Source organism: Spermophilus citellus (genome assembly GCF_964194105.1).
Source record: "Spermophilus citellus genome assembly, chromosome: 17".
Classification (NCBI taxonomy): domain Eukaryota; kingdom Metazoa; phylum Chordata; class Mammalia; order Rodentia; family Sciuridae; genus Spermophilus; species Spermophilus citellus.
The window spans coordinates 75,022,030-75,048,812 of NC_138199.1; the positions used below are offsets into that span (position 1 = coordinate 75,022,030).

At 42.8% G+C, this 26,783-nt stretch overlaps 1 protein-coding gene across 10 annotated transcripts in view; it reads left to right on the forward strand.

Annotated features, from left to right (window-relative positions):
* The window catches only part of TNRC6C (trinucleotide repeat containing adaptor 6C), a 126,633-nt gene that overhangs the window by 81,814 nt on the left and 18,036 nt on the right, over nt 1–26,783 (forward strand). For 6 of the 10 annotated variants that reach the window (XM_081271931.1, XM_081271933.1, XM_081271927.1 and 3 more), the window contains 8 exons: nt 10,450–10,665; nt 13,070–13,236; nt 17,828–17,908; nt 19,361–19,418; nt 20,209–20,351; nt 21,710–21,883; nt 23,482–23,628; nt 26,239–26,358. In XM_081271931.1, the coding sequence (XP_081128057.1) occupies nt 10,450–10,665; nt 13,070–13,236; nt 17,828–17,908; nt 19,361–19,418; nt 20,209–20,351; nt 21,710–21,883; nt 23,482–23,628; nt 26,239–26,358 (1,106 nt within the window). The remainder of the gene's footprint in view (nt 1–10,449; nt 10,666–13,069; nt 13,237–17,827; nt 17,909–19,360; nt 19,419–20,208; nt 20,352–21,709; nt 21,884–23,481; nt 23,629–26,238; nt 26,359–26,783) is intronic. The other 4 variants (XM_081271929.1, XM_081271934.1, XM_081271930.1 and 1 more) reach the window with 1 other exon arrangement.

A 26,783-nucleotide genomic window follows, 5' to 3' on the forward strand; every position in this document is an offset into this window, starting at 1 on the left:
ATTCTCATTACTTATGTATAGTGGTCGTATAGCAGATGACAGTGAAATCACTTTGTGCCCTGGCCTTGTAGCATCATACCTGAATATCATCCAAAGAGAATACATAAGGCAGGATCCCCTTGTGCTTTCTATGCACAGAAGGTATAGAGCTGTTCCTTTGTTCAGATTACCAGAGGGCACTTATGTGAAGTTATATTCAGTTGGTGACTCTTTTGATTTGTCTGGGTTCCTCATAAGTTATATAACTTGGATAGATTGTATCTTGTTACAGGAACGATTTTGAATTCTTTTTCCATTTTAGCCTCATTCGTGTATTTTTCAGTGCTACTTCCTATCATTTTAGAGATTTCCCAATGTTTTATGTCATGTTCATGCTTTGAGACTCAGAAATGCTCTGGTCTTTATCAGTCACTAAGTTTGCATAGGCACACTCTCAGAAGATGTTATTTAGCCTTTGCCCAGTTTTTTAAGCCTTTTTAAATAATCCGTCTTATCATAATCACAAAGGCTTCTTCTAACGTGTGCAGTGCAGATAGTCCAGGTCAACCCCCATGCCACACACCCAAACCCCCTCAATGTCAGCAGCAAGCCATGATCATAAGATGGGAGAGGAAAGAAGACCCATGTCCTCTTCAGAAAGGGTTGGGGCCCATTGTATTAGTTTGTGTTCATTTAGAAGTAATAGTCTTCCGCTCTCTCAGATAAGCCAGTGGTTCTTAGCCCTGGCTTTCCTTAGAGTTAGTTATCTGGGAACTTGGTGAGGTGGAGGGGATGACAGTCCCAGAGAGTGCAATTCAATCTGTCTGGAATGAAGCCCAATTCACTGGTAGTGTTAAAGCTCCACAAGTGTTTCTGATATGTGGTTCATACTGAAAACAATTTTTGTGAAATGTAATGGACAGTTGTACCAGTCATGTTTTTATTTCAGTTGAAGATCCTAAAATCAAACTAAGACTTGTGTTTTGAGTTCCTTCATGGTGCAAGTGGAAGAAAAGATGAAGAGATAATTCAACCTTCCCCCAGAGATAATTACAATATTGTTGAATTACAGTAGAAAAGAGAAACAGGAGTATGGCTTTGAGATGAAGAAGGTTGTAATCTCAGTTAACTCTGCACTGGTTAAAGTGTACTTAGAGGAACAACATCAGTTCTGGACCCAAAGGACTCAGGGAAGCTTCCTGTAAGGGGTGCAAATAAAATTCAGTTGGACTTCGTAACTGCACAACTTGCAATAGTCCCAAATTTCTAATTGGAATATTGGCCTATGTACAAAGTATCACTGTCCATTAGGCATGGAATCTGCCTAAGCAGTGAAGGAGATTGCTCACCAGATTTCAGAACTTAGAGGTGGGAGGCACTAGAAAGCACATAATCCTGCTCCTGGCCTGGTTGCATTCTGAAGTCTCTTTTGCCAACTTAGTAAAGAATCAGGCACCTCTGCCAAGGCTCCACCCACCATGCCCAGTATACTTGTTTCTTGCCTCTGTTGTGCTCTTCCTTGGACTGCTCCTGAGTCAGCTTCTGTCTTGGTTTAGTAATTATGCTTATAGTTTTGTCTCCTGAAACAATACTAGAGTTAATTCCTCTTCTGTACTGCAAAATCTGTAGCAATTGACTGATTATCACATTTCACTGACCTGTAACCAGGAGATGTTTCTGCTCCTTAAAGCTTTCCTTAAACTCACAGTTTTCAGTCCCTCTCATGGTCATCTGGGAAGCTGTTTCCGTGAGTCCCTTGTGTCCAGAACTGATGTTGTTGCTCTAAGTACACTTTAACCAGTGCATAGTTAGCAGAGATTATAACCTTCTTCATCCCAAAACCATACTCCTAGAAATGCATTCTAAGTTTCTGTTAGCTTTTTGAACCATATCACATGCAGTTTTCCTCAAATTGAATTTATTGATTTTTATTTTATTTATTTTTGCATTACAATTCTTAATACACCATTATACCATAATTTATCATATCTCTGATTATATATAAGGTATGTTGACACCAAATTCACATCTTCATACATGTATCAAGTTGAATTTAAAAACACATCTTTCCTCCTAAGGCTGTGATTAAGCCACCCCTCCCTTTCTCCCTCAGAACAGCTCTGCTGCATGGTTGCTCAGCCCCAAGTGAAGAGCTCCATCCCTGGCCAGCTGTTAGGATCAGGGCTTCCAGTGTCTTGAGAGCATTTTGACCCCTGATTCTGTATGCCTACAGCACCATAGATGTTCCTTCTAGCTTTATGTTGTCCCTAAATTTTACAAACATGCCATGAAGACAAGACTAAGGATAGTCTCTGGCTAATCAGTCATCTTATAGATGGCACCTGTCGTCCAGAATCCCACCTGTGAGAGTGCAGGGTTGTTGTTTTTCACTCTTGGCATTAGTGATTCCAGAAGGCCCACAGGGGGCAGCAGAGTTGTACTGAGTGCCAGTTGACTGTCATGGGCAAACACGTTGGTTTAAAAAAACCATCCTGACTAGCAGACATTGCTGGACAGACCTGAGTGGAGAATCTGGTTCCATGGCTGCCTCACTCCATTACCCCAGAAATCAACTGTAGCTGGCTCCTTGCATCCCTCTGCACCCCATGTAGCTCCCATGAGGTGGCACAGGGAGCAAATGGAATAAACAAATAGGAGTTGAAAGTAGTTGGAGGTCATGATGGGGGAAGGCTTTGAGAAAGCAGCAACTGGAGTGGGCTCAGGGGTGGGTCAGTCTGGCCTATGTCTATTTGAGCCTGTTCCAGAGGTCTGGGAAAACAAGGAACAGTTGTAAGCAGATCTTGAACCACAAGACTTACTTTTTGTGGAATCAGTCATTCTGTCTGTAAAATGAATGTAAAAAGAAGCCATGCTGGAGAAAAGGTGACAGTGGTGGTGAAGATGGGTGGAGGGGGCTTAAAATGAGTGACTATTTGGATGTGGAAGCCAAGAAGGAAGATGGACTCAGGGCTTTGGCAAGGGACAGATGATTGTGTCATCTGCCGGAGTATATGTGAGCACAGCAGAAGGCACAGAAATCAGACATGTCCAGTGCCCGAATTGGACATAAAAGACTAGGTCTTAGTGCAGAGCTGGCTGAAGGTGCAGCTATGGGAGAGTGACCATGAGCACAGGGGTTAGGTCAAGAGGAAAAGTACATAGGATTGTAGAGTTTTGAGCACGGTTAGAGATGAATTAAAAAAAAAAAGCGAGGAGAGAATGAGGATATGTGGGAAGGGAGGAGAGCCCTTCATCCAAAGGCGAGGTGCTCCTTGTCCATCTGGTAGAGGAGAAAAGGGTAGTTACACGGGCAGGCCAGTGTTCAGTGGCTGACAGCTCAAGGACACCAGCGCCAGCCCAGAGTGGAGAAGAAGAGGGAGAAGTGGAAGTGTGAAGGAGAGGAAGCACCATCGGCCTGTGCCAAGAACAGACCCCAAAGGGCTGGGCAATGTCAGGTCCCAGAGACCACAGGGCACAGCGCTGCCTTGGAGCACAGCAAGGAGTGCAGCAGCCGAGACCCTGGCCTGTGGGACGTGCAGCAGGGGGACCATGCATGAGCAGTGATGATGCTGGAGAGAGCCCCAGGTGGGTGGGGTGCATGGAGGAGTTTGTACAAGGCAGCAGGGCATTAGCATTTGGGTTTCATGGTAAGCATTCAGCAGCTGGGCTGAAATGAGAACTGTCCTCTTTGCATCAACTCAAATGCCTCTCTATAGAACCTCCCCCGTTCATCTGCTGCATGTGGTCCTTCAGGCTCCTCTCACTTCCTTGGTAATTCACCTTTACCTCCCTAATGCTACCTGCCTTATCAGGGATCCTGTGTGGATCCACCTGCAGTTCAGTGTCACTACATGAGCCATCCATATCACAGGCCCCACCTGATCCCACAACCATGTTCTTTTGACCACATTTTCTCTGTGTATCAGTGTTTATTTGTTTGGGGCACTGGGGATTGAACCCAGAGCTACTTTATAACTGAGTCACATCCCCAGCTTTTTTATGTTTTATTTTGAGACAGGGTCTCTCTCAGTTGCTTAGGTCCTCCATAAGTTGCAGAGGCTGGCCTTTAAATTGTTACCCTCCTGCTTCAGCCTCCTGAGTTGCTGGGATTATAGGTGTGCACCACCATGCCTGGCTGAATGAGCATTTTTAATGAAAATTTTCATATAAAAAAATTGCAGACTTCTGGCTACTTTTGAAAACCTGTAGATCCTGACATGTTGGATTCTTGGTAGCAATCAACTAGTGTGTGTGCTCCTTTTGCCTGTATCCCTGCCGGGCCCTGAGGGTCCCAGACCTAGGGCTTTCAAGCAGTAGCCTTTGGTCATCAAGCTTGTGCTGTGTCCGTCTTATACCAGGACAGTTTACATTAACAGGCTGCTTTTGGGGGGCATTTGAATTTGTGATCACTATTTTCTACTAATGTATAACTGTCATATTTAAGCACTTAAATTTTAAGAAGTACTTGAAAGTGAGAGAAATCAAGAAAAAAAAATATTGCCAAAAAAAGAATCTGAAAATGAAGACGTGATATAGTATAGTGAGAGAAGCCAGTAATACCAAATTTAATACAGCTTGAAAGTCCGCTAAGAAAATAAGCCTTTTAAAATGCTATCACCATCCCTTGCCACCACCATGGCCTGTCCCACAGCTGCGCTCTCAGGTGGCCTGGTACCTTGTGACCTTGTGCCAGGAACGTCTTCATGTACCATCTCCTTTTACAGCCAAGACCTAGGGGCTCACAGCTTACAGTAACACCTATGTGCCTGGTGGTAAAGTCCCATGTGTAATCTGCATATCGGCCTGCAGACTGCTCTGAAACATCACACCATGACACCCCGCAGAGCTGGGAACCACATGGCACATGATGGCAATTGTTCCCTTCCATGTATCATTTTAGAAAACACTTTTAACTGGTTTTTAGTAGACAAGGAACGTGAACTTTACCCTGATAAAGGTATTCTTTTTTAGTTAGAAGGACCAAGTTCATTCTTTTATATGAAAAATACTTACATTTGTTAACAAATTACACAATGTAGTTTCACAATGTAAGGAGAAAACTCCCATGACTCACTTTATCCCAGCACAGTAGCTGTGTCTGTGTTCCTTCTCTCCTGCCCGTTCCTGAGCTCTGTGCATGAAGCAGTATTGTATAAGCAACTGTGAATTTAAAATGTTTTACCATATAACAAAGAATTAACAGATTTTTTTTTTTTTTTTTTTTTTGGTAAGACCTTGTACAAAAACTGTCAAGTTTGGTGTATTACACAAACACACAGAAGAGAGTTACTTAGAAATTTTTCTTAGTTATATAATATTAATCTCTTTTTCTACCACAAGTGCAAAGTGGCAGCACTAATGTATCATTGCTCCACATTACCTGGGGTATTCAAGCCTCAGACCTGAGCCAATCCATTTTTTTCAGTGAGAGCCACATTTACCACTCTGGGGGATTTCAAGTGCTCAAAGCCTGTCACTCTGCAATATTCTTCTGCCTACCTGTTCTTTGAACCTGTTCAAGTAACAGGCACAGTTTCACACCAGTTCCTGCCCAGTGACGACACCGTGCACATGTGCCCACCAGGTGCCTGTTAGCCACAGACTGGAGCTGTACCTATCCATAGCTCCACTGGGATCCCCCTTCCTAACAAAGCCTCCCACTTGTCTGCCTAATGAAGTTTCTGCTGTTTATAAATTTGGTGTTTTATAAGTATTCTGCAATTTTGCTGTTGTCCTGTGCTAATTTCATGTAATTGCCTTTTTTTAAATATTTCTTAGTTATACATGGACGCGATGTCTTCATTTTGTTTATTTACTTTTATGTGGTGCTAAGGATCGAACCCAGTGCCTCACACATGGGAGGCAAATGCTCTAGCACTGAACTACACCCCAGCTGCCTGTAATTGCCTTTTATATTTCTGGGTTTAAGTTTCTTTCTAAATGACGATCATTATCACTTATGGGTATTGCACCCTCATCTTACAAAATATGGTTTCTCAATAACATTTTGCATATCCAGTTTTATAGGAGCAAATGATATGTCAATCATCTTTTTCTTATGCTTGTGTTGATATTAATTAGCTATCTGCGAACCTGAGAAAAACTGATATCATGTTAAGAAATGCAGTATACCTTGGATAACTGGATTGCTGAGACCTGGCTCAACCCTATTCTGGAGGTAGAACAATAGTAACAATCTACAGAAATTTTCCTGTGCCTGACTTTTTATTGGAGCCTATAAGCCACCTAAGGAGGGCTCGCAAGGCCCACTGATGCAGAGCACCAAGTTGTATCCCCTGGCCCATGAGGCACTCCTCCTGGTGACATCATCCCAATGGCTTAGTCTGACCTGAGCAAAACAGGACCTGAAGTTGTTACGCATCATAGAAGCAGGCCATTTCAGTCACTGGTGGGGAAGTGACAAGAGCAAGAAAATGCAAACACAGCATTTTACTTATGTTTCTGAGGGAATTAAAAAAAGATCCCAAAACTACTCAGCAGTGTGATTACCCAGTACATTTAGAAATAAATATTCTGGGACACTTAAAAATCAACTTGCAGACATACGGAACAGTAACTGTGCTATAACTGTTTAGCACAGTTACCTCACAGGTAACTCTGAATCTAATGGGGATACAAGGAGAACCCTCAGAGATGATTTCTTTCATCCCTGAACTCTATCAGGCTTCCCCAAAAATGCACAGATAATTTGAAAGGGATTGGTGTGGAGAAGAGAAAACACTATAGTCTCCCCAAGGTCAAATGTGGAATCCAGTGTAAACACCACCCAAGCTAAGCCAGCAGCCCAGTGGGGTCATGGAATTTTACCTGTCTTCAATACTGGATAGGAATAAAGTATTAGTTCCATATGTCAGTCAGAAAACCAGAGGGAAAGTATTGTGAATGTTGGTCTTATTTTGAGAGAGGGTCTCGATAAGTTGCTGCAAGACTGGCCTCAAATTTGTAATCCTCCTTCCTCAGCCTCCCACATTGCTGGGATTACAGGTATGTGCCACAATACCCAGCCTAACACAGATGTTTTAAAATTATATTACAAAATATTAGGCCAAGCATGGTGGCACACACCTATAATCCCAGTGGCTGGGTAGGCTGAGGCAGGAGGATCGTCAATTCAAAGCCAGCCTCAGCAATGGCAAGGCACTAAGCAATTCAGTGAGACCCTGTCAGTAGATAAAATACAAAATAGGAGTGAGGATGTGGCTCAGTGGACAAGTGCCCCTGAGTTCAATCCCTGGTACCAAAAAAAAATAGAGGCATGACTTCAATTTGATAAACTAAAACCTGGGGAAATTGAATTTAGGGGAGCTTCTCCCTAGTTAGGTGTCTCACCAGTAACAGATGCTAGAGAACAACTCCCTTGCTTAAGAGCTCCTGTCCTAGAAAGTTTGGTTATTGTTCTTTGATGTAAAAATGGTACCAAAAACTAGTGTCACCTAAACCAATCAGCAGTATATTCTTACAGCTCAACTGTTTTCACACCACAAATCCAGGAACCGTTTCTAGTGACCTTAGCAGGCAGAAGTAATTCCATTTTAAGCAACATGCAGTGATTTGCGTGATCTATGCTTTTTGTGGATGTGGGTTGTTTGGGGTGAGGGGATTGCACTGGGTTGTTTTTTGGTTTCCTGTGCTTTGGGGGGCTTGGTAAGTGGGTAGTCCTGCTACAGAGGTATGCAGCGCATGAACCACTCTAGCTGTATGTACCTTCAATTCAAAATAGATGACTAAGGCAGTTGAAAACAATGCGGCCTCCCAAGTGCTAACAAGAAAGGATAATTTGAAACCTATACTGGTGTGCTAAAATCAAATGCCTACAGGACAAAGCATTTGGAAAAGGAGGATGCTTTGCACCTGACGGCCTTTGTGTATAAGGAGCTCCCAGCTGAGAGCAGCAATGCCATCTTGGTTTCAGATAGGAAATGTGCCTCAGTCAGTCGCCATCCAGTGCTGCAGCACATTTATGTGAAGTTCACAGAGGAAGAGGCTTTGTTAATGCTTCAGTCAGTACCTAAAAATGCCAGGTACATCACAAGCGTTCAGTAAATGCTAGTCAGTTAAATTTTTAGTCCTTTATTCTTCTTTCACTTAATTATGACTGGCCGCTTTTTAACTAAACCTCTTCTCAAGAAGGATTCCCTGTCACACTCAGGACACTACATAAGTTGGGTCCATGGAATAAGCTAGAACTGATTTCTGCTTTCGTAGAAGAGAGAGTGCAGGCCACTGACAGGACTGTCGTGTTCACAGTGGGATTCTGAAGGAGGGGAAGAGCAGCTCTTGCCCTGTGCCTTTTCTGAGTTCATGTCTGCCCCAGCTTCCTGGTCCGTCCAATCTGATGAAAGGCAAAAATCTCTGTTTGGGGCCACTAGTAGTATGCTTGCCTGATGTGCAGGAGGTCCTCTGTTCCATCCCTAGTACTGCAAAAAAGGTGGGGGAAATATTCAAATATGAAATGAAAGCTACATATCCTTGTGGTGTTTTGGTACTTTATGATTCCCAACTATTTGTTCGATCAGAGAAGCTGAAATCAGAAGCAGTGATCCCAGAGGTCACAGTATAGAAATATTTTGCAAAAAATTGTAGTTATTTGAAGGATTTTTTTTTTCTGTTTTTCGGGCTGGGGATGTAAGCCAGGAACTGTGTGCCAAGCACATGTTTTCATGCTCTACCACTGAGCCACATCCCAGCCCAAGAGGATCACTTTTAAAATTTTAACAACTATATCTTAAATGTAAGTAAAAATTTGTTCTGCCTCATCAACCCAAGTTTAAAATACTCCTTGTACATTATTAACAAAAAGAATAGCAAATTTACTCTAGCAGTAAACACTGAACAATGGAGATTATGTGTATTTTAATATTACAATATAAATATATTAATATGTTAATATTTATATTAAATAATATAAATTATTATTTATAATTGTTTTTTGTCTACTGAAAATACTTGGTTTGCACCAAAATTGTCTGTTACATCTCCCTGCATAGCACTTCCTAGAACCTTGGATGGTGATGTTGTGCTCACCCTGAAGTGCATGTAGGTTTGCATTGTGTATGTATTAGGATAGAAAAAAAATGTATTTTTGATTTTTGAGTACACAAGTGCTTTTATATTTATGTCTAACATTTGGCTACATGAAGCTTATAAATCATTTACCTTCTACATAAAAATACTCTGTAGACTTTGCTGCTGCTTTTGACAGAAATTAAAAACATTCCATAAAAACCAGTTGGAATATAATTACTATAGTCCCAATATTTATTAAGGTTTTTTTAAATTTTTTTAGTTATAGGTAGATATAATACCTTTATTTGTTTGTTTATTTATTTATTTATTTTTGTGTGGTGCTAAGGATCGAACCCAGTGCCTCACATGTGGTAGGTGAGCTCTTTACCACTGAGCCACGACTCCAGCCCAATATTTACTAGTTTTTACTTGTTTAAGTTATTTGGCCAGATGGTGGTGCATTCCTTTAATCCCAGTGGCTCAGGAGGCTGAGGCTAGAGGATCTCAAGTTCAAAGCCAGCCTCAGCAATTTAGCGAGGCCCTAAGCAACTCAGGGAGACCCTGTCTCTAAATAAAATATTAAAAAGGGATGGAGACGTGGCTCTGTGGTTAAGCACCCCTGGGTTCATTCCCTGGTACAAAAAGGGGGAAAAAAAATCTTATTTGTAATGTTGGCCTTTTAAAAGAGTTGGAAATATAAGATTGACAAATTCTAGGTGAATTTTCCATTTAGTTACAGTGAATCAGTATATTTATAGCTGATTGGTCTTTAGCAATGCCCACATTTTTTAGTTTCCCAGAGCATCCATGATTTTTATCAGCTACATTAATTTTCTTGATTTAATTCTGTTCCTGCAATTTGTAAAGCTTTTCCCCAATATGCATTATTTTCTGTATAATTATAGGCAACACTACTGTTAGCAGTTGCCGGTAATCAGGAATGGCTTCCATGTTACTGGTAACAATTTGCATAATCTATTGCTCATCCTAGAGCTTGTAATTTAAAATGATTTGTAGCTTGCATGTCCTTTTGTTATCAGTATTATTGCATGTTATCAGAATAATGAATATCAAGGGAGCTGATTCCTTTTGCCTTTAGTAAGAAAAGTAATAAATTTTATCATTGAGATAGTAATACTCCCATTGAGACCAAATCATTTAAAATTTGCTTTAACTGTTTTTATTTTATACCCTAAGCTTTCTCTTGCATGCAAAGTCTGGTGTTGTTTTCTAGTCTTCAATTACTATTTGGAATCTGATCATCTCTCTTGCTGAGATAACCTACACTGTGAAAATTACAACTGGTAGGAGCTGTCAGCAGTGTGACCTGAACTGTGGCAGGTGCAGAATCATGAGCATTGAGTTGATTTTGGAAATTGGATGGCAGTTTTACTTTTTCTTTCTGTTTCACTCCTATTATGTCCTCTCTGGCACCCTTTTCAGTTTCCTCAGGCTGGGGAGAAATGCCCAGTGCTCACGCAAAGGCTGAAAACTCATGGGGGGAGCCATCCCCCCCTTCCACCCTGGTGGACAATGGCACAGCCGCATGGGGGAAGCCACCCAGCAGTGGCAGCGGGTGGGGAGATCACCCTGCTGAGTCAACGGGGACATTCGGAAGAGCCAGTGCTCCCACTGCCACCCCAGCCCTGTGTAAGCCAGGTGAGCCAAGCACTCTGCATGCCCTGATCTAGGGATGTAGAAATGGTTCAAAGCATTCTATGTAGACAGATGCTTTTCATTGGATTTGAAAACACTTTCCTTTTTTAAGCTGTCACACTTGTTCATTTATTTTTTGGTGCTTGGAATTGAACCTCAGGCCTTGCACATGCTGCACACACACACTACCACTTAGCCCCAGACCAAACTGAATTTTAAAAATTAAAGTATTAGGAGACAGTATACCTCAATCTATTTATACTTTAGGACTAACTTTAACCAAGACTATAAAGAAATATTTACCACATCTAACACATGAACATAAATGAATTTTTAACAGAAGTCCCATCCTCTCCTCCTTTTAAAAATAAATATAGGGGCTGCGGTTATGGCTCAATGTCAGAGCACTTGCCTAGCATGCGTGAGGCACTGGGTTCAATCCTCAGCACCACATAAAAAAAATAAATAAATAAAAACAAAATCATTCTGTCCATCTACAGCTATAAACAATTTTTAAAAATAAATACAAAAAAATTAAAACAATCAAACATACTAAACATATACTGCATGTTGAGCACCCTCAATCTGAAAATTCAAAGTGTTCTAAAACCTGAAAATCCTTGAGCCTCAATGTGGCCACATGGTAAAAAAAGTTCCACCCTGACCTCATATACTAGGTTCCACAGGTGTATAGAAAATAAATAATACAGAGTCACCTGCAGGCCACATGCACAGGTGGATGGGAACACTGAGCTACTAGAGTCACCTGCAGGTTGTATGAATAAGGTATATATGAAACAAACGAATTTTGAGTTTAGACATGAGTCCTGTCCCCATGTCTCACTTATGTACATGTAAATAATTCAAATCCAAAAATGATCTGAAATACTTCTGTTCCCCAGCATTTCAGTGAGGGCTCCAACTGCAGTTCTCACTCTTCCTTTGCAGTATTTGTGCCTGCTGATTAGACTTATTCATCAAAGAAGACAAATAGAGCAGATGGGTTTTTTTTTTCTTGAGATGAGTCTTAAAAACACATATTCATAGTGGTCTGAAACTTCTTGCCTTATTTTCATCTTATAAACAAAATTTCACTTTGGGTCTTCCTGTTCATACTTAAAACAACTTCAAAAAAGATGGGACTGGGGAATGGCTCAGAGGTAGAGCGCTTGCCCAGCATGGGTGAGGCCCGGGGTTTCCTAAGTATAAGATGGCTGATTTAAGTCTCATGTGAAAATTAATTGTTCAGGCCAGCACAATGGTGCTTGGGAGGCTAAAGCAAGAAGATCTCAAGTTTGAGGCCAGCCTCAACTTGAATTGTGTCTCAAAATGAAAAAGGGCAGGAGACATAGCTCAGTAGTACAGCACCCCTGGTTCCGTCCTCAGTACCAGGGGGGAAATTGTTTACATGGCTGCAGAAAGCATCTTATTTTCTTTGTATGTTGTTAGATGTCCTAGATCTTAAAATATAACTCCATTTGATTTTGTGTTTTGTTGACAGTGGATGGTATGTTCCAGATATCCACCAGTTGTGCTAGAAGTATTTAGTCCATTTCTGTTGCTTTTGGTTACAAAGCTAAAGGATAAGGGAACTTCTGGGTATTTAAATTCACATGCCATTTTGAAGCAATGTATTTTGTTTTTAGAACTTGTCCATGAGGTCAAGTTATGTGCCTATCTACCGCGTAGATGTCAAATTTTCATCATCTTAAAGACTTTGGGTATCCACAGTCACCTAGTTTGGCCTTTTTTAGTTCTTCCAAGAACTAGAAAATGGGGATGCTTTGACACCAAAAATCACTTTCCATTTTTAAAAAGAGGAAAAAGTAACATCCTGAAATATTGAGCTTCTTCCCCAGTGCTAGGCTTCTGTGCTGGAGCTGTGGGCATCTCCTGGGGAGCTTGTCAGAAATACAGATAGACACCCTAGGCCAGCAGCCTCCCATGTAATCCCCACCGACTGCCACTGTGGTGAGGATTGAGAAGCACTGGCCGCGTGGCATATTGCCCACTGGCTTAGATCAAGTGACAGCAGAGCCATGTGGGGGCAAAGACACTTTCAGGAGGCCTCATTCAGAGCAGCCTTTTCACCGAGTACAGACATTGCCACCCACTCCTTAGGGCTGCAGGGTTCCTTTCACACTGCTTCACAGTGGTAGTGTAGTTGGTTAAGGAAGTTTGGAACAGCATGGACTGCAGATACCTGGAGTGCAGAGGAGGAAACACAAGTGTATCTGCGTCATCCATGATGGGAGGAGAAAGGCCCTTCTTAGGTACCAGGGAAAGGAAGTGTGAGAAGGTGGATCATACTGTACCCACTTTTCCCCGCCTCCCCGGATTTCATTAGAGCAAAACTCCACATGCCTTAGGGAGGGAATTTGATATTTCCTGTTTGCTCTCCTTCCAGCTTCCAAATCTATGCAAGAAGGCTGGGGCAGTGGTGGGGATGAAGTGAACCTGGGCCCCAGCCAGTGGGAGGACGAGGAAGGGGACCTGTGGAACAGTGCTGCTTCCCAAGAAAGCACTTCCTCCTGCAGCTCCTGGGGCAATGCCCCCAAAAAGGGACTTCAAAAGGTAGGTACAGTGCTTCTACAGGAGAGAACCAGCAGTTTTGGAGGTTCTGATCAGTGGGCCTTATTGCCTTGGGCCTGTGGTGAGGCAGCACATCATAGTGAAAGCTATGGTGGAACCAAGCTGCACACCTCCTGGCCAGAAAGTCAGAGGAGGAGGAAGGCACAGCCCAGCCCCAAACCCAAAAACCTCCCTCTAGGCCCTGCCTCCTTGCCACTCTGGGGAGCAGCCTTCAACACATGGGCCTGTAGGGGACACAAGTGGAACTGTCAGGAAGAGCACATACAGAAATGTAAGAGCCCAGTTGTTCCTTAAGCCAGACCTCTCAGAGTCACAGAGGGGCAACACAGTGCAGGTTCTTCTCACTGGAAATGTGTTTTAGGAATGTAATTAAATTTTTTTAAAATAATGTTACTCATAGCTAGGCACCATGTGCATGGCCATAATCTCAGCAACTCAGCAGGCAGAGGCAGGAAGATGCAAGTCTGAAGCCAGCCTGAGCAATTTAATGAACACTGTCTCAAATTAAAAAAAAAAAAAAATTAAGGTTGGGGATGTAGCTCAGTGGTAGAGCACCTCTGAGTTCAACCTCCAGTACCCCCCCCAAAAAAAATTATGTTAATATGTAATGCTTCTGTTATTATTATTATTGCTGTTTTTAATAAAACTAATAAATATTTTTTTAAAATTTCTCAGCTTTAACTTCAAATACAGTAAATGTTGATAAACACAACGTCTATAAACAAAAGTTCTTTGGGATGTTTAATCTTTAAGACTTAGTGTATAATGGTGTTCCCAAACTTTAAAAAGTTGGATAGCTGAAGTGTACCATTAACTAGTATTGAAATAAATGAGAAGCCATCTGGAAGATACTGAACCCCCAACTCACACCAAGATAAATTCCAATTACATCACAAATTTAAATATAAAAATATAAAATCATGATTGTTATAAAAACAATATTGCAGTTGGAGGGACATTTCTAACTATGACTAAAATCTTCAAGCCATAAAAGAATTTTAGATTTCAATAATAAACACAAAAACCATGCATAACAGAAAATAAGCTAATCAGAGACAAAGTGCAAATAACAGGCAGGGGAAAAAATTGTAACTCACATCACAGAACTGATCTCTTTGATACTTAACAAAGTCCTAGAAAATGGTTTTTATAACAACCGGAGACCAGGACTGGAGTTGTGGCTCAGCAATAGCACACTTGCCTGGCATGTGTGAGGCACTGGGTTCGATTCTCAGCACCATGTATAAATAAAGAAAGAAAGAAACTGTATCAACAACTAAAACAAAACATTTTTAAAAATAAATAAAACAACCGGAGACCAATAAAAACAGAGAAGGTGATCTTCAATTTCACAGCATAATATCAGGTTTTATGCCTTTTTTTTTTTTTTGGCAAAAGAATATGTGAGCATCATATAAAACTTTAGTTTAAAAAAAGAAGTACTGATATTATTTTTAAAATATTTATTATTAAACTGTCTTTGGTGCAATATTAGGGTGTTTTGAATACTGATGAATATACATTAGGGTTGACAGCCCTACCAGGCACCATGGCCCCAAGCCTACAGTCCCAGGGGTTTGGGAGGTTGAGGCAGGAGAATCATGAATTCAAGCCAGCCGCAGCAACTTAGCAAGGCTCTGAGCATTTTAGTGAGACCCTGTCTATATATCAAAAAAATTAAAAGGGCTGGGGATATGGTTCAGTGGTTAAGTACCCCTGAGTTCAATCCCTGCTACCAAAAAAAAACTTGAACAGCCCAAATCATCACACTTCATTTCTTCATGAGTTTAATGAACATTTTTCCAGTCTGAAAAAGAAAGTTAACACGAGTTGTTATTGATTATAGTCAAAATTTTAAATTTAAGAAAATTTACTACAGGGTTGCAAAGTATAGATTTACAAAGTTGACTCCGTGCAGATTCTGTTCCACTATCATTGGTTTCGTTTTCTGACATCATCCTCAGTGCCACACTGTCAGCATCCTATTCTCAAAGCTGTGAAAATATCAGTACTCTAGTTTGCTGGCAAAAATATAAATCAATATAACCCAAAAAGAAGGCAGCATGATGTTATCCGTCAAAATGATGGACATTAGCACTTGACACAGCACCTCCACTTGTTATGGTACAGCCGTATGAGTATGACATGTGTTCTTCTATTGCAACTTTTTTGTAGTAAGAAAATGAAAAGACATACAGTAACCAGTTGAATTATGTCCCAATAATAGTATGAGAAACTAAACTTTTTTTTTTTTTGTACCAGGAGTAGAACCCAGGGGTGCTTACCACTGAGCCAACATCCTCAGACCTTTTTTTATTTTTTATTTTGAGCCAGGGTCTTACTAAGTTGCTGAGGCTGGACTTGACCTTGAGATCCTCCTGCCTCAGCCTCCAGAATTGGGGGGATTGCAGGCATGCACCACCAGGTCTGGTATGAAACTGCACATTTTTAAAGAAAAATCTATAAATAGGTTATGGTTCAGGTATGTTGATATGAAGAGTTCAGCAAAATACATTGTTCAGTAAAAAAGGTAAGGTACTGAAAAAGATGAATAGTACACTTAGAGTTTTGTAAGGGAGAATCACATGTATGTACACATACTAGGTTCTGTAAAATGTTCTAATTCCTTGTAAATCATGTGAATGTATTACTGTAAAGAAAATTTACTTTAGAAGAACATTTTAGAAAAACATAGCAATAAGCAGAACCCAGCAACTAAAACCAGGCCCCGTTTACCAGCAGTAGAAGTAAGTGATTGCAGACATCAAAAAGAAGTCTCTTTATGGTTGGGCTGCCAGATAATCAGTTACAATGGGGCTAGAAATAACCAATATGGTTAATTAAAATATAGTCTTGTTGGGCCTTTTGGTTCATGCCTGTAATCCCAGCAGCTTGGGATGCTGAGGCAAGAGGACTGCAAGTTCAAGTCCAGCCTCAGCAACTTTGTGAGGCCCTAAGCAACCCAGCATGACTCTAGATAAAACAGAAAGGGATGGGGACGTGGCTCAGTGGTTAAGCACCCCCTGGGTTCAATCCCTGGTACCAAAAAAAATAAAAATAAAACATATTCTGGTTTGATATGGCTTCAGCAACATGGTAATGGCGGAAACAGCCCCAGATGAACTGCTTGCTGGAAGGCATAAGCCCGCTCCACATGCTCTACCACAGTTAAAGCAGGCTCCTGTTCCAGAACACATAGTGAGGTGTATTCTTAGAGGGGGCATTTTTTGTTTGTTCATTTTTTGAGAATGAGTCTCACAGTGTCACCCAGTTGCTTCTGAAATGCTGGGCCCAAATCATCCTCCTGCCAAGTAGCGGGACTACAGGCAGGATTTTTGTTTTGTTTTGTTAATTGTCTTGATTTATCAGTAGAGCCTTTGTCAGTGCAGACTCAGAGGGAAGTTACTCTCCAGGCTCTGGGCCTTCCTTCTGGGTTCTCTCTTCCTGTAGGTGACCTGTCCCCCTTTTCTTATTCTCTTTTTTTTTTTTAAGAGAGAGTGAGAGAGGAGAGAGAGAGAATTTTTAATATTTATTTCTTCGTTCTCGGCGGACACAACATCTTTGTTGGTATGTGGTGCTGAGGACCGAACCCGGGCTGCACGCATGCCAGGCGAGCGCACTACAGCTTGAGCCACATCCCCAGCCCTCTTATTCTCTCTCTGACATTTTCCTTCTTCCTCCTTTCCTCTCACCTGAGGGTTACAAATGACGAATAGTTAATAAAATTAAAAGGTTTGTTTTCTTCTTCTTGCCCTTTCATTCATTGCAACAAACCCCCTGTATTTTCCATTGAGAGTAAAGTTTGTAAAAGGACAAAACCATGCAATTTGGAACATTCCTTGTGATTATTTAATAATGAAAGTAGTACTCTTTAAGAGCTGGGCTGTAGCAAAGTGGCAAAGCTTGTGCCTAGCATGCGTGAGGCACTGGGATCAATCTTCAGTACCACATAAAAATTAACAAATAAATAAAGGCATTCTGTCAGCTATAAAAAAAATTAAAAAGAAAGAAAGTGGTATGCTCTTGTGACAAGCCAAATTGATTCCCTAGGAAGGGGAAATAATCACCCTGGTTTTTGTAAGTCCATAAGTTACACATATTAACCAACCTGGTGCTGCACCCTGCAGTTCTCTGTAGTATTTGTCACAAGTACTGTCAGGGACCTCATGGAGTACAACACAATTTAACACTAACAAAAAGGTCCTCCGGGGTTGGGGCTGTAGCTCAGAAGTAGAGCAAGTAGTAGCCTAGCAAGTGTGAGGCACTGGGTTCAATCCTCTGCACCACACAAAGAATAAGTAAATAAAATAAAGGTATTGTGTCCAGGGCTGGGGATATATAGCTCACTTAGTAGAGAGCTTGCCTTGCATGCACAAGGCCCTAGGTTCAGTCCCCAGCACACACACACACAAAAAGAAAAAAATTTAAAAGGCATTGTGTCCATCTACAAATAAGTATATTAAAAAAAAAAAAAAGATCCTGTGACTTCTAAATTATCAAGAGATTCAGCTGCCTCCTGTTTCTAGGAGAAATGCAACTCTTGGCCCTTCACCTTGCCTGCACTTCATTCCAGGGCATGAAGACATCTGGCAAGCAGGATGAGGCCTGGATCATGAGTCGGCTGATCAAACAACTCACAGACATGGGCTTCCCAGTGAGTGGTCTCCCGTTACTACTCCCCCATATTTGCCCAAGTGAACAGCTATAATTGTTTCTTACTCAAGGAAGGCTGTGAGGATGAGGTTACTGATGTCATTAGCTCGTAAACCCCCTTTGGTGGGCAGTTTGAACTGCAGCAAAAGACCCCACTCAGTTTCCATCAAGAAAGACATGAGAGGGGCTGAGGATGTGGCTCAAATGGTAGCGCACTCGCCTGGCATGCGCCAGGCACTGGGTTCGATCCTCAGCACCACATAAAAATTTTAAAAATAAAGATATTTTGTCCACCTAAAATTAAAAAATAAATATTTTTAAAAATTAAAAAAAAGACGAGAGCTTTTTCATAGAGTAGAAACTACATGATCTGTAGCTTCCATGGTTTATATAATGTTTTATTATAATTTATAGTTAAAAGTGAATTATATTAGTTAATGTAATAGATTGAAGAAGATTACAAGAGAAAGCTTGGTATAAATAAATACTAAAGCATCATATTTTCAAAAAAGTCATTCTAACCAAGGCTGTTTAATTCCTGAGTTTCTGATGACATATAGGGAGAATTCAGATCTCAGTGTGTTCCCACTGGTAAGTGAAAACTTACCAGTTTGTTTATTTCCTAAGGGAAATGACAGGGATTCAGAGAGCCAGGGCTATCACCCATAGTCGTTGTGTAGTCCCTTTGAATGTCTTCTTTCCAAATCCTTATTCAGATGAGTGTCTTCACTAGGTAACCTGTAGGATGGTGCCTCAGGCCAGGCATACCTGCATTGTGCAGGGCACTGCCCCTGTGGCCCAGCTGCTGAAGTCATCACAGCACCCTGGAGCTCCCGTTGTCCACTGGATCAGTCAGCTCCAATCAGAGGGATAACAACCAAGATAAACCTACTTGGTTTTTTTGTTTGTTTGTTGTTTTGTTCTTTTTGTTTGTTTGTTGTTTTTTTTGTTGTTGTTGTTGTTGTTTTTTTTTTTGCTTGTTTGTTTGTTTCCTATTTCTTGGAGGAAGTTTGGATGGCAGAGCCTAGAGCTCATGGCATGGAAAACAACCCCTAGGCTGACTGCAAGTGACTTTTAACAGTTGCCGGTTCTAGAGAGGCAGGTGGGACAGGGTCTTCCTGCACCAATGTCTGGCCCTGCTGTATCGGCCGGATGGCATCCCTGCTGAATCATTACTATAGAGAAGGCACTTGATGGAGAACTTAGAAGGCTGTCCTAGAACCCTGCATTATGTTCCTGAGATGTTAAATATAAGTTCTTCAAGATCCACAGTCATTTTTAATTATGGGTGCTTTCTGTTTAAAAGATGTCTGTAGTCTCAGCAGTGGAGAAAAGCATTTCCAGGTCCAAACCCTAGCCATCACAGCACTCTCCACAATGGTGGTGACCACGCTGCTCCTAGCCCTCCCTCTGCTGCTATATGCTGCTGACAAGCATTCTGCTTCCTCTGCAGAGAGAGCCAGCCGAGGAGGCCCTGAAGAGCAACAGCATGAACCTGGACCAGGCCATGAGTAAGTGAGGGTGTCAGCAGCACTCACCAGAACTACCAGCAAAATACAGAAAATACACAAAATGGGGCACAGAAATACAGAAAATGGGGCACTGAGTGGACCTCAGGAAGGAAGGACAGACTCATTGTACAGTGTATGACCTGGGTTTGACATGAGATTGATTGTTGGGTGATTCATGTTTCCTGCCAATCTGCACATTCCCACAAGTGACCACAAAGATGCCATAATTATTGATTTGGGGGTTACAGATTTTAGTGAGTAGGCAGATTTTTCAGGTACAAAATCTGTGAAAAATAGTGGTAGATGGTATGATCAGGTGGGGTTGAGATGTCAGAGCAGAGAAGCTTGGGCTAGTGGAAGCAGTGAGCACCAGCTTCTGAAAGACTTGTACAGTAATGCAAAGTTAAAGTGACCCAAACAAATGCCCGTCACTGGGCCAGAAGCTTCCAGGAACACAAAAGCGGTTTGCTTTTACCAGACGGCAGTAATGGGAACTGAGGCCACAAAATGAGTAAGAAGAGCCATTCTCATAGACAGTCAGGAAGGCCCTGATGCTGGTGGCTTCAGGGGGAAGCAAGCATGTGAAGCCTGGGCAGCCGTGGGTGCGCTCCTCCAAGGGGAGGCAGCAGGGGTGCCAAGCACTGGTGAACCAGCATCTGAGGGCTGTTGTGCCCCTGCTGCTTTCTGAAGGGCTCAGGGGTCTCTTCCCTGAGGCTGGAGCCAGCACCTGCCCTATGTCAACATCCATGACCTCATTTGCTTTTCATGTTGTTCTGTATTTGTGCCCCAGGCGCTCTGCTGGAAAAGAAGGTGGACATGGACAAGCGTGGACTGGGAGTGACTGACTATAATGGGATGGTCACCAAACCCCTCGGCTGCCGCCCACCAATCTCCAAAGAGTCTTCCATGGACCGCCCCACCTTTCTTGACAAGGTAATAGATTTAGGCAGTTTTTAAATGAGAAATGTTTTCATTTAAACTGTGTCCTTAATGCAAGTCAGATTAAATTTTTGCTAGACTTTGAACTTTTTTTCCCCTAATATATGAAAGTTTAACTCAAAGGCATAGTATGTTTCACAAATGATGTTACTAGAAATGAAAAATGCTGGAATTGAAAACTGATCTTCATTGTTGCTGTGGGAACTTAGCTGGTTATCCACTTCAGTCTGTCCAGGACGCAAAGTCATCACATTTGTTTTACTGCCTAATTTCAAATATGCAGTTCTTCCATTTGGAAATTATATGTGTAGCCTTGAAGAAAGGGAAGTGGCAGGGCTGAGCCCTGGCCAGCCACCCATGTCAGTGACACCCACAGCCCCCGTAGACAGCTCCCTGCACATTCAAGTCCAGGTCAGCTCAGTCCTCTTAGTGTTATCATGGAGTGGTGTCCCCCTCCAGATTGGTGGACCTACAAAGCAGGGAAACACATGTTAGATTTGATCAGAATGATCCAACCCTGAATATAAAGTTGAAACAAGAAGGGATGTGCTTTAGAAAACACAGAAAGTCTCCCAGGAAGGCTCTTGCCATCCTTGATAGGATTTTCTCTCTGTTCTTAGAACCTCGCCAATACACTCCACTTCAAAAAACTGGGCTGTAGAGTGAACCAGGAATGTATTAAACTAAAAAATGATTTGTTCACTTGAAATTCCAAATTAACACAGCATCCTGTACTTTTATTTGCTAAATCTGACAACCCTGAGAGTGGGACTATGACCTATTTGCTTATATTTAAAACAGAATAATATTGCAAACGGGTTGTGACATTGGATGAAATCAATTTGTTAAGGCCTTAGCACATAGTATGCCCTCAATTAATATAAGGAAAAAAACTATAATAGGATTCTGTATGTTTTATGACTTCCACTCATATTAGGTTAAACTTTATGAAATTTCTGAGTGCCAAGGTCAAAGCTGGTGAATGTCAGAATCCAGCCCATGTGTGCCTCAAGCCTTGCTCCTATCTTCTCAAAGAACCTGTTTGAAACTGGCTGTACTGTGTTCTCCAGATCAGACTTGGCCAGCACTTCTGGCCCCTCCTCCTCACTCTCCCCAGTCAGGGGCAGCAGTGTCTGAAGGCAGTACTAGAAGCTAATATATGTGTTTGTAGAATGTTTTCAATGAAAACGGCATCTTAATCCTGTTTCTCTTTTTCTTTCCCCTCTTCTTTCGCCCATGCTGTCCATTCCCTCACTGTCCACACTCGCTCTTTTAACTCTCTCCATCCGTCCCCTTCCTCCTTCCTTGGGAAACTGTTCGGTGCTTTGTCTGCTGGTGGACGCTGCGCACAGCTCACCCTTTCTTTCTCCAATCAGGATGGCGGCCTCGTGGAAGAGCCCACGACTTCACCGTTTTTGCCTTCCCCAAGCCTGAAGCTCCCCCTTTCCAACAGTGCACTCCCCAATCAGGCCCTGGGTGGGATTGCCTCAGGGCTGGGCATGCAAAACTTGAACTCTTCCAGACAGGTAAGACTGGGGAGAAAGCTGACTGTGGTCTCTGTTCACCTGCCCCTTAGAAAGATGTGTTCCATGAAAACACTCTTATTTTCCATTAATACTTTTATTTTAAAATACAATCAAATATGGAAGAGTAGTTGAAAATACCATAAGAATTTCTCTCAGGTGTTTCAGGTAAAATCAGGAACTGAATAGGGGTTCCTGAAATTTAACAGTGCAACAGGAAATGTTTGTTACTTTTACGCTAAACCAAAACATACTTGAGTCTTCCCATGCCCTGGACACCAACTTCCTGCTAATTTAAATGCTGATGTGTTGCCAAGTAGTACTGAGCTGGAAGAGAACCCAGGCACTCCCCTCCCATTAGAAGCAGAGGGGGCCTGTCTCGCCAAGAGGTCCCCCAAGGGCCTGGGAGGCCTGATTGTCTGGTTCTCCATTTCTCCACCTTCCTGTGGATTCTCTGACTCCATGGTATTGAGACAAACAGCACTCTGATGGCTACAGGCCAGCCCTCCTGGCTGGTCTTGCAGGGGAAAACGCCCACACACACCTTTGCCCCTTTCTTGAAGTACATCTAGTGTTAGGGAGTCTGAGCAGGCCCTTTTGTGCCTGTGGTCTCCATGGGATTATCATCAGTGTCCTCTCCACTCAGAGATCCCAGTTGACCTTCAGTGCAATCCTGGCTCTTGGAGTTGCTAGCTTTGTCGAGTTTGGTAGGAATCTCCCTTCCAGATGTTCTGCTGTCAGGAGTCAGCAGCCCAGCAGCGGTGTGCGCACAGGATGGGTCTCCTGCCCTGTGCCTCCCAGACTGCTCTTCCAAGAGAAGTCCAAGAGCATCTTGCTGCACCTCTTTGTTAGGTAGCTCATGACCCAGTGTGGAAAATGCACCCCAGACAGACTTACTGGATTTGACAAAGGTTAACTACCCAAATTTGCCAGTTGATTCAATTCCAGGGTTTTTTGAAATAATAGATATATTTCCCATTTGAAAATGTCACTCTTCTCTGGGTCAGTAGTAATAACCAAACATTCTTGCCCTTTAACTCTGACCATAGATATAGCCTTCTGGAAATGGCTGCCTGAATGTGTGTCATTCAGACAGCCATGTCCACATCACTGTTTTCTGAAATACTCTGTTGTTATGGTTTCTGTAAGTTGACAGCCTTGTTGGGGACACTTTAAAATGCACCATCAGGCAGAGTGCAATGGCACATGCCTGTCCCAGCCATTCAGAAGGCTGAGGTGGGAAGATCACAAGGCCAGCTTGGGCAACTTAGTGGGACCCTGTCTCAAAATTTTAAAAATACATAAAAAGGACCAGCAGTGTAGCTCAGAAGTAGAACACCCCTGGGTTTAGTCCCCAGTACTGCCAGAAAAGGGGCTGTTATCATACGGCTCCTGTGAGCTTAAAACATCAGCTGCTTCTGTGGCTGACTGTCCACCCACTATCACCAGTACAGATAGTATTGGTCCTGGGTGTGGTGGAACAGGTTGGCAGTGTTGGGAAGCAGAAGCCACCTTGCATTCATAGGTGGGTAGCACACTACTTCACCCACCCGTGCAACTGCCTACCTCTGCTCCCTAAAGTCCATCCCGTCTCCCCGCAGATCCCGAGTGGCAATCTGGGTGTGTTTGGCAATAGCGGAGCAGCACAAGCCAGGACCATGCAGCAGCCGCCGCAGCCGCCAGTGCAGCCTCTTAACTCCTCCCAGCCCAGCCTCCGTGCTCAAGTGCCTCAGTTTCTATCCCCTCAGGTCAGACCCGGGCCAAGTGGGTGACATAGGCGGGTGTTTGGTGGGGACTTGGCCATATCCGAGACACTCTTTTAAAGTGAGAGCTGAGTTAATCGACATCAAAGAGGAGTCCTTGCTGTTTCCAACCTGTAAATCTATCCTAACCTTCAGGAAGCCGCTTGGCCCTGCTGCCCCAGGAGTATCCCCAAAGCCTGCTACTCAGGCAGCTTCAGCCACCCAGCCTGCCACAGGTCAGAGCAGCTCTGAGGGAAGACAAGTCGGCACCCCAGCAGTGATGCAGTTTGTCCTGGGCTTGCCTTAGAGAGTTACTCTGATGAACCTGATGGTGGTCCTGGGTTGCTGGAAAGGGCAGGGCAGGGCAGGCTGCTCTGTTGGCAGCTTGGGCTGTGGAGGAAATGACCCCAAACAGCCCAGGAATCCCACACTGTGCTGAGAAGCTGAAGGCAGTCACAGAGAGCATGTGTAGAATATTCCATAATTTCAGGCTTTGGACCGAGTTTTTAATCACAGTGTAACAGTCCTTTCCCTCATAAGAATGTTTAGTAATTGATTGCTTTTTGTTGATAACACATCAGAGCTCTACTTGATATGTCATTCTGGGGCAGAGGGAGGGTGTGCCCTCCCAGGAAGGAGCAAAGCATCCTGAGGTCCCTACCACCTCTGGCATTCTTCTAGCAGAAGGAAAACTGCTTTCTCCCCTGAGGCCTCTGTTACCAGGAAAATATTTGAGATTCTTGAAGAGTCTTGTGTTTAATCAGTTCCAAAAGGAAATGTACTAACCCATCAGTCTTCCATTATTTGTAAAATTTAAGTCTCAGTTGACTTTTTATTGCTATAACAAAATCCCTTATCCTGGATAAGTAATAAACGGCACAGGCTTGTTGCTCATAGTTTTGGAGGCTAGAAGTCCAAGATCAAGGCACTGGAGGATCTGGGGTTTGGTGTGGACTCTCCCCACCCATGATGAGTTCATGCGTCCTCACATGCAAGCAGGGGCAGCCACACTCCTTTGGGCCTCTTTGATGAGGGCTCTGATTCCACTCAGGGCTCAGCCCTCATGACTCAGTCACCTCCCAAGGGTCCCAACTCTTAATCTATCATATCGAAGGGCAGTGGATTTCAACACTGGTGTTTGGGAGTCACAAACATTCAGACCATGGCATATAAGAGCAGGATGTGTGGGAATAAGCATTATTCTGTAATGGTTTGTGTCCAAGTTTGTGCACTCACGGAGACAGCTAGAACTTGGTAGAATGCTAGTTAAATGTGTTAGGATCAGGGTAAGCCTCCATACAGACAGGCCTCAAAAGATGGTGTCTCAAGCAAGACAGGCATTCCTCTCTTTCATGACAGTGTAGACAGAAAAATCTAAGAGCTTGTGGGGCAGCTGTGCCACAGCTACTTGCTGACCTCAGGAAGAAAACATGAGAGGACAGGACAGCCCTTTGTGTGGATCGCCTGGAGGCTGCTGTATGCCACTTCCCAGTGCATGCTTCTGCCCACAGCCAGCACCACAGCCACACCCAGCTTGAGAACAGTTAGTGTTGTGCCCCACCCTGAGCAGAGGGCGTGTCTCAAATATCACTCATTGTTGTGCTATCTTGTTTTCTCAATGAATTCCAATGTGATCTCTGTATTAGCTATACTGTTACATGCTATTTTTTTCTTTAAATTGACTTGCCCTTTTTAACTTATTTAAAGAAAATTTCATGTTTACCATAAGTAGAAAAATCAATATTTTTCTAGTAAATATTATACAATTACAGGGGGGTTTTTTTGTTTGTTTGTTTAATTGTACATGGACACAATGCCTTGAATTTTATTTATGTTTGTATGTGGTGCTGAGGATCAAACCTTCTGCCTCACATGTGCTAGGCAAGCGCTCTACCACTGAACCACAGCCCCAGCTCATAGACAATCATTAAAGTAAAACATCCTCAACCATGTTACACCAAAATCATCTTGCATGCCTACCTGTGATATTAAGATCCATTTCACACTTTGGAAAACATTGAAATAGCCAGTGTTAGCCGTACTTTTTTCAGAGTAGTGAATTCCAGTTGAAGGGACTTCCCTGAGTGGGAGGCAGGTGGGTATCCAGGTCAGTTCTGCAGAGAGCCACAGGAAGACTGGGGGCAGTGGTGTCCAGCCAGAGGCACATCTGCTCTGTAGCAGCAGTGGCAGCATTTAGAGTGTGCACACAGGGGAAGGGCCTGCTGAGCTCCTGGGGGTGCAGCTTGTGCAGGGGATAGGCCCAGGGGCCTGTGTGAGAGACACTTGCCCTTGCCTGCCGTCTTTAAGGCTTTCACTTTGGCAGAACTCAATCACTGATAGGAATAACCCAGAACCACACATGGGAAGCTAATGAGTAACTGAAGTACTTAGGGAAAGAAATCTCTAAAGACTCTACGCCTTCCTTCCTTCCTCCCTCCTTATTCTCAGCATGTTAACTACTAATGTTAAAATGTCCATAGATGTTCTGATGGCATTTGAGGTCCAACCCTGAAACAAATATAATTACCATTTAATAAATTTTGAGTCTCTGAAACACTCTGCAGACAAGTAAATGTTCTCACAGATGGTGCTGACAGTGTGTCTTATGTCAAACAGGTTCAAGCACAGCTTTTGCAGTTTGCAGCAAAAAACATTGGTCTCAACCCTGCACTATTAACCTCGCCAATTAACCCTCAGCATATGACGATGTTGAACCAGCTCCATCAGCTGCAGCTGGTGAGTTCATAGGTCGCCTAAGCTACAGGCGAAGGGGAGCATCCACATACTTTTCGCTAAGCAACACACACCACGGACAGCCGTGGTTGCTCTGACACTTCTCTTCCTGGTGTGATGTGTCATCAAGACTGTTCGTGAGTTATAAAGCTTTTCACTAAGGGTGTTTTTACGAAGTTTTGTAAGAGTTTTGACCCCTGCGTGTTCAGGAGTCTCAGATCCAGTTAGGCCATCTCTCCTTTGAGCTTTTAGCTTCTCATCTGAGCCATAAAACACAAAAACTCATTTTGAGTGACTCTTTCCTCAATTCTCCCAAGAGTGGTTTGCACAGTACCCATTCTACAAACAGGTGAGAATCGCTTCATCGTGGGTGCTTGACACCTTGGAGCTAAAAACTTGATTCTCTCATAGACCCCCTTTGACAGTGG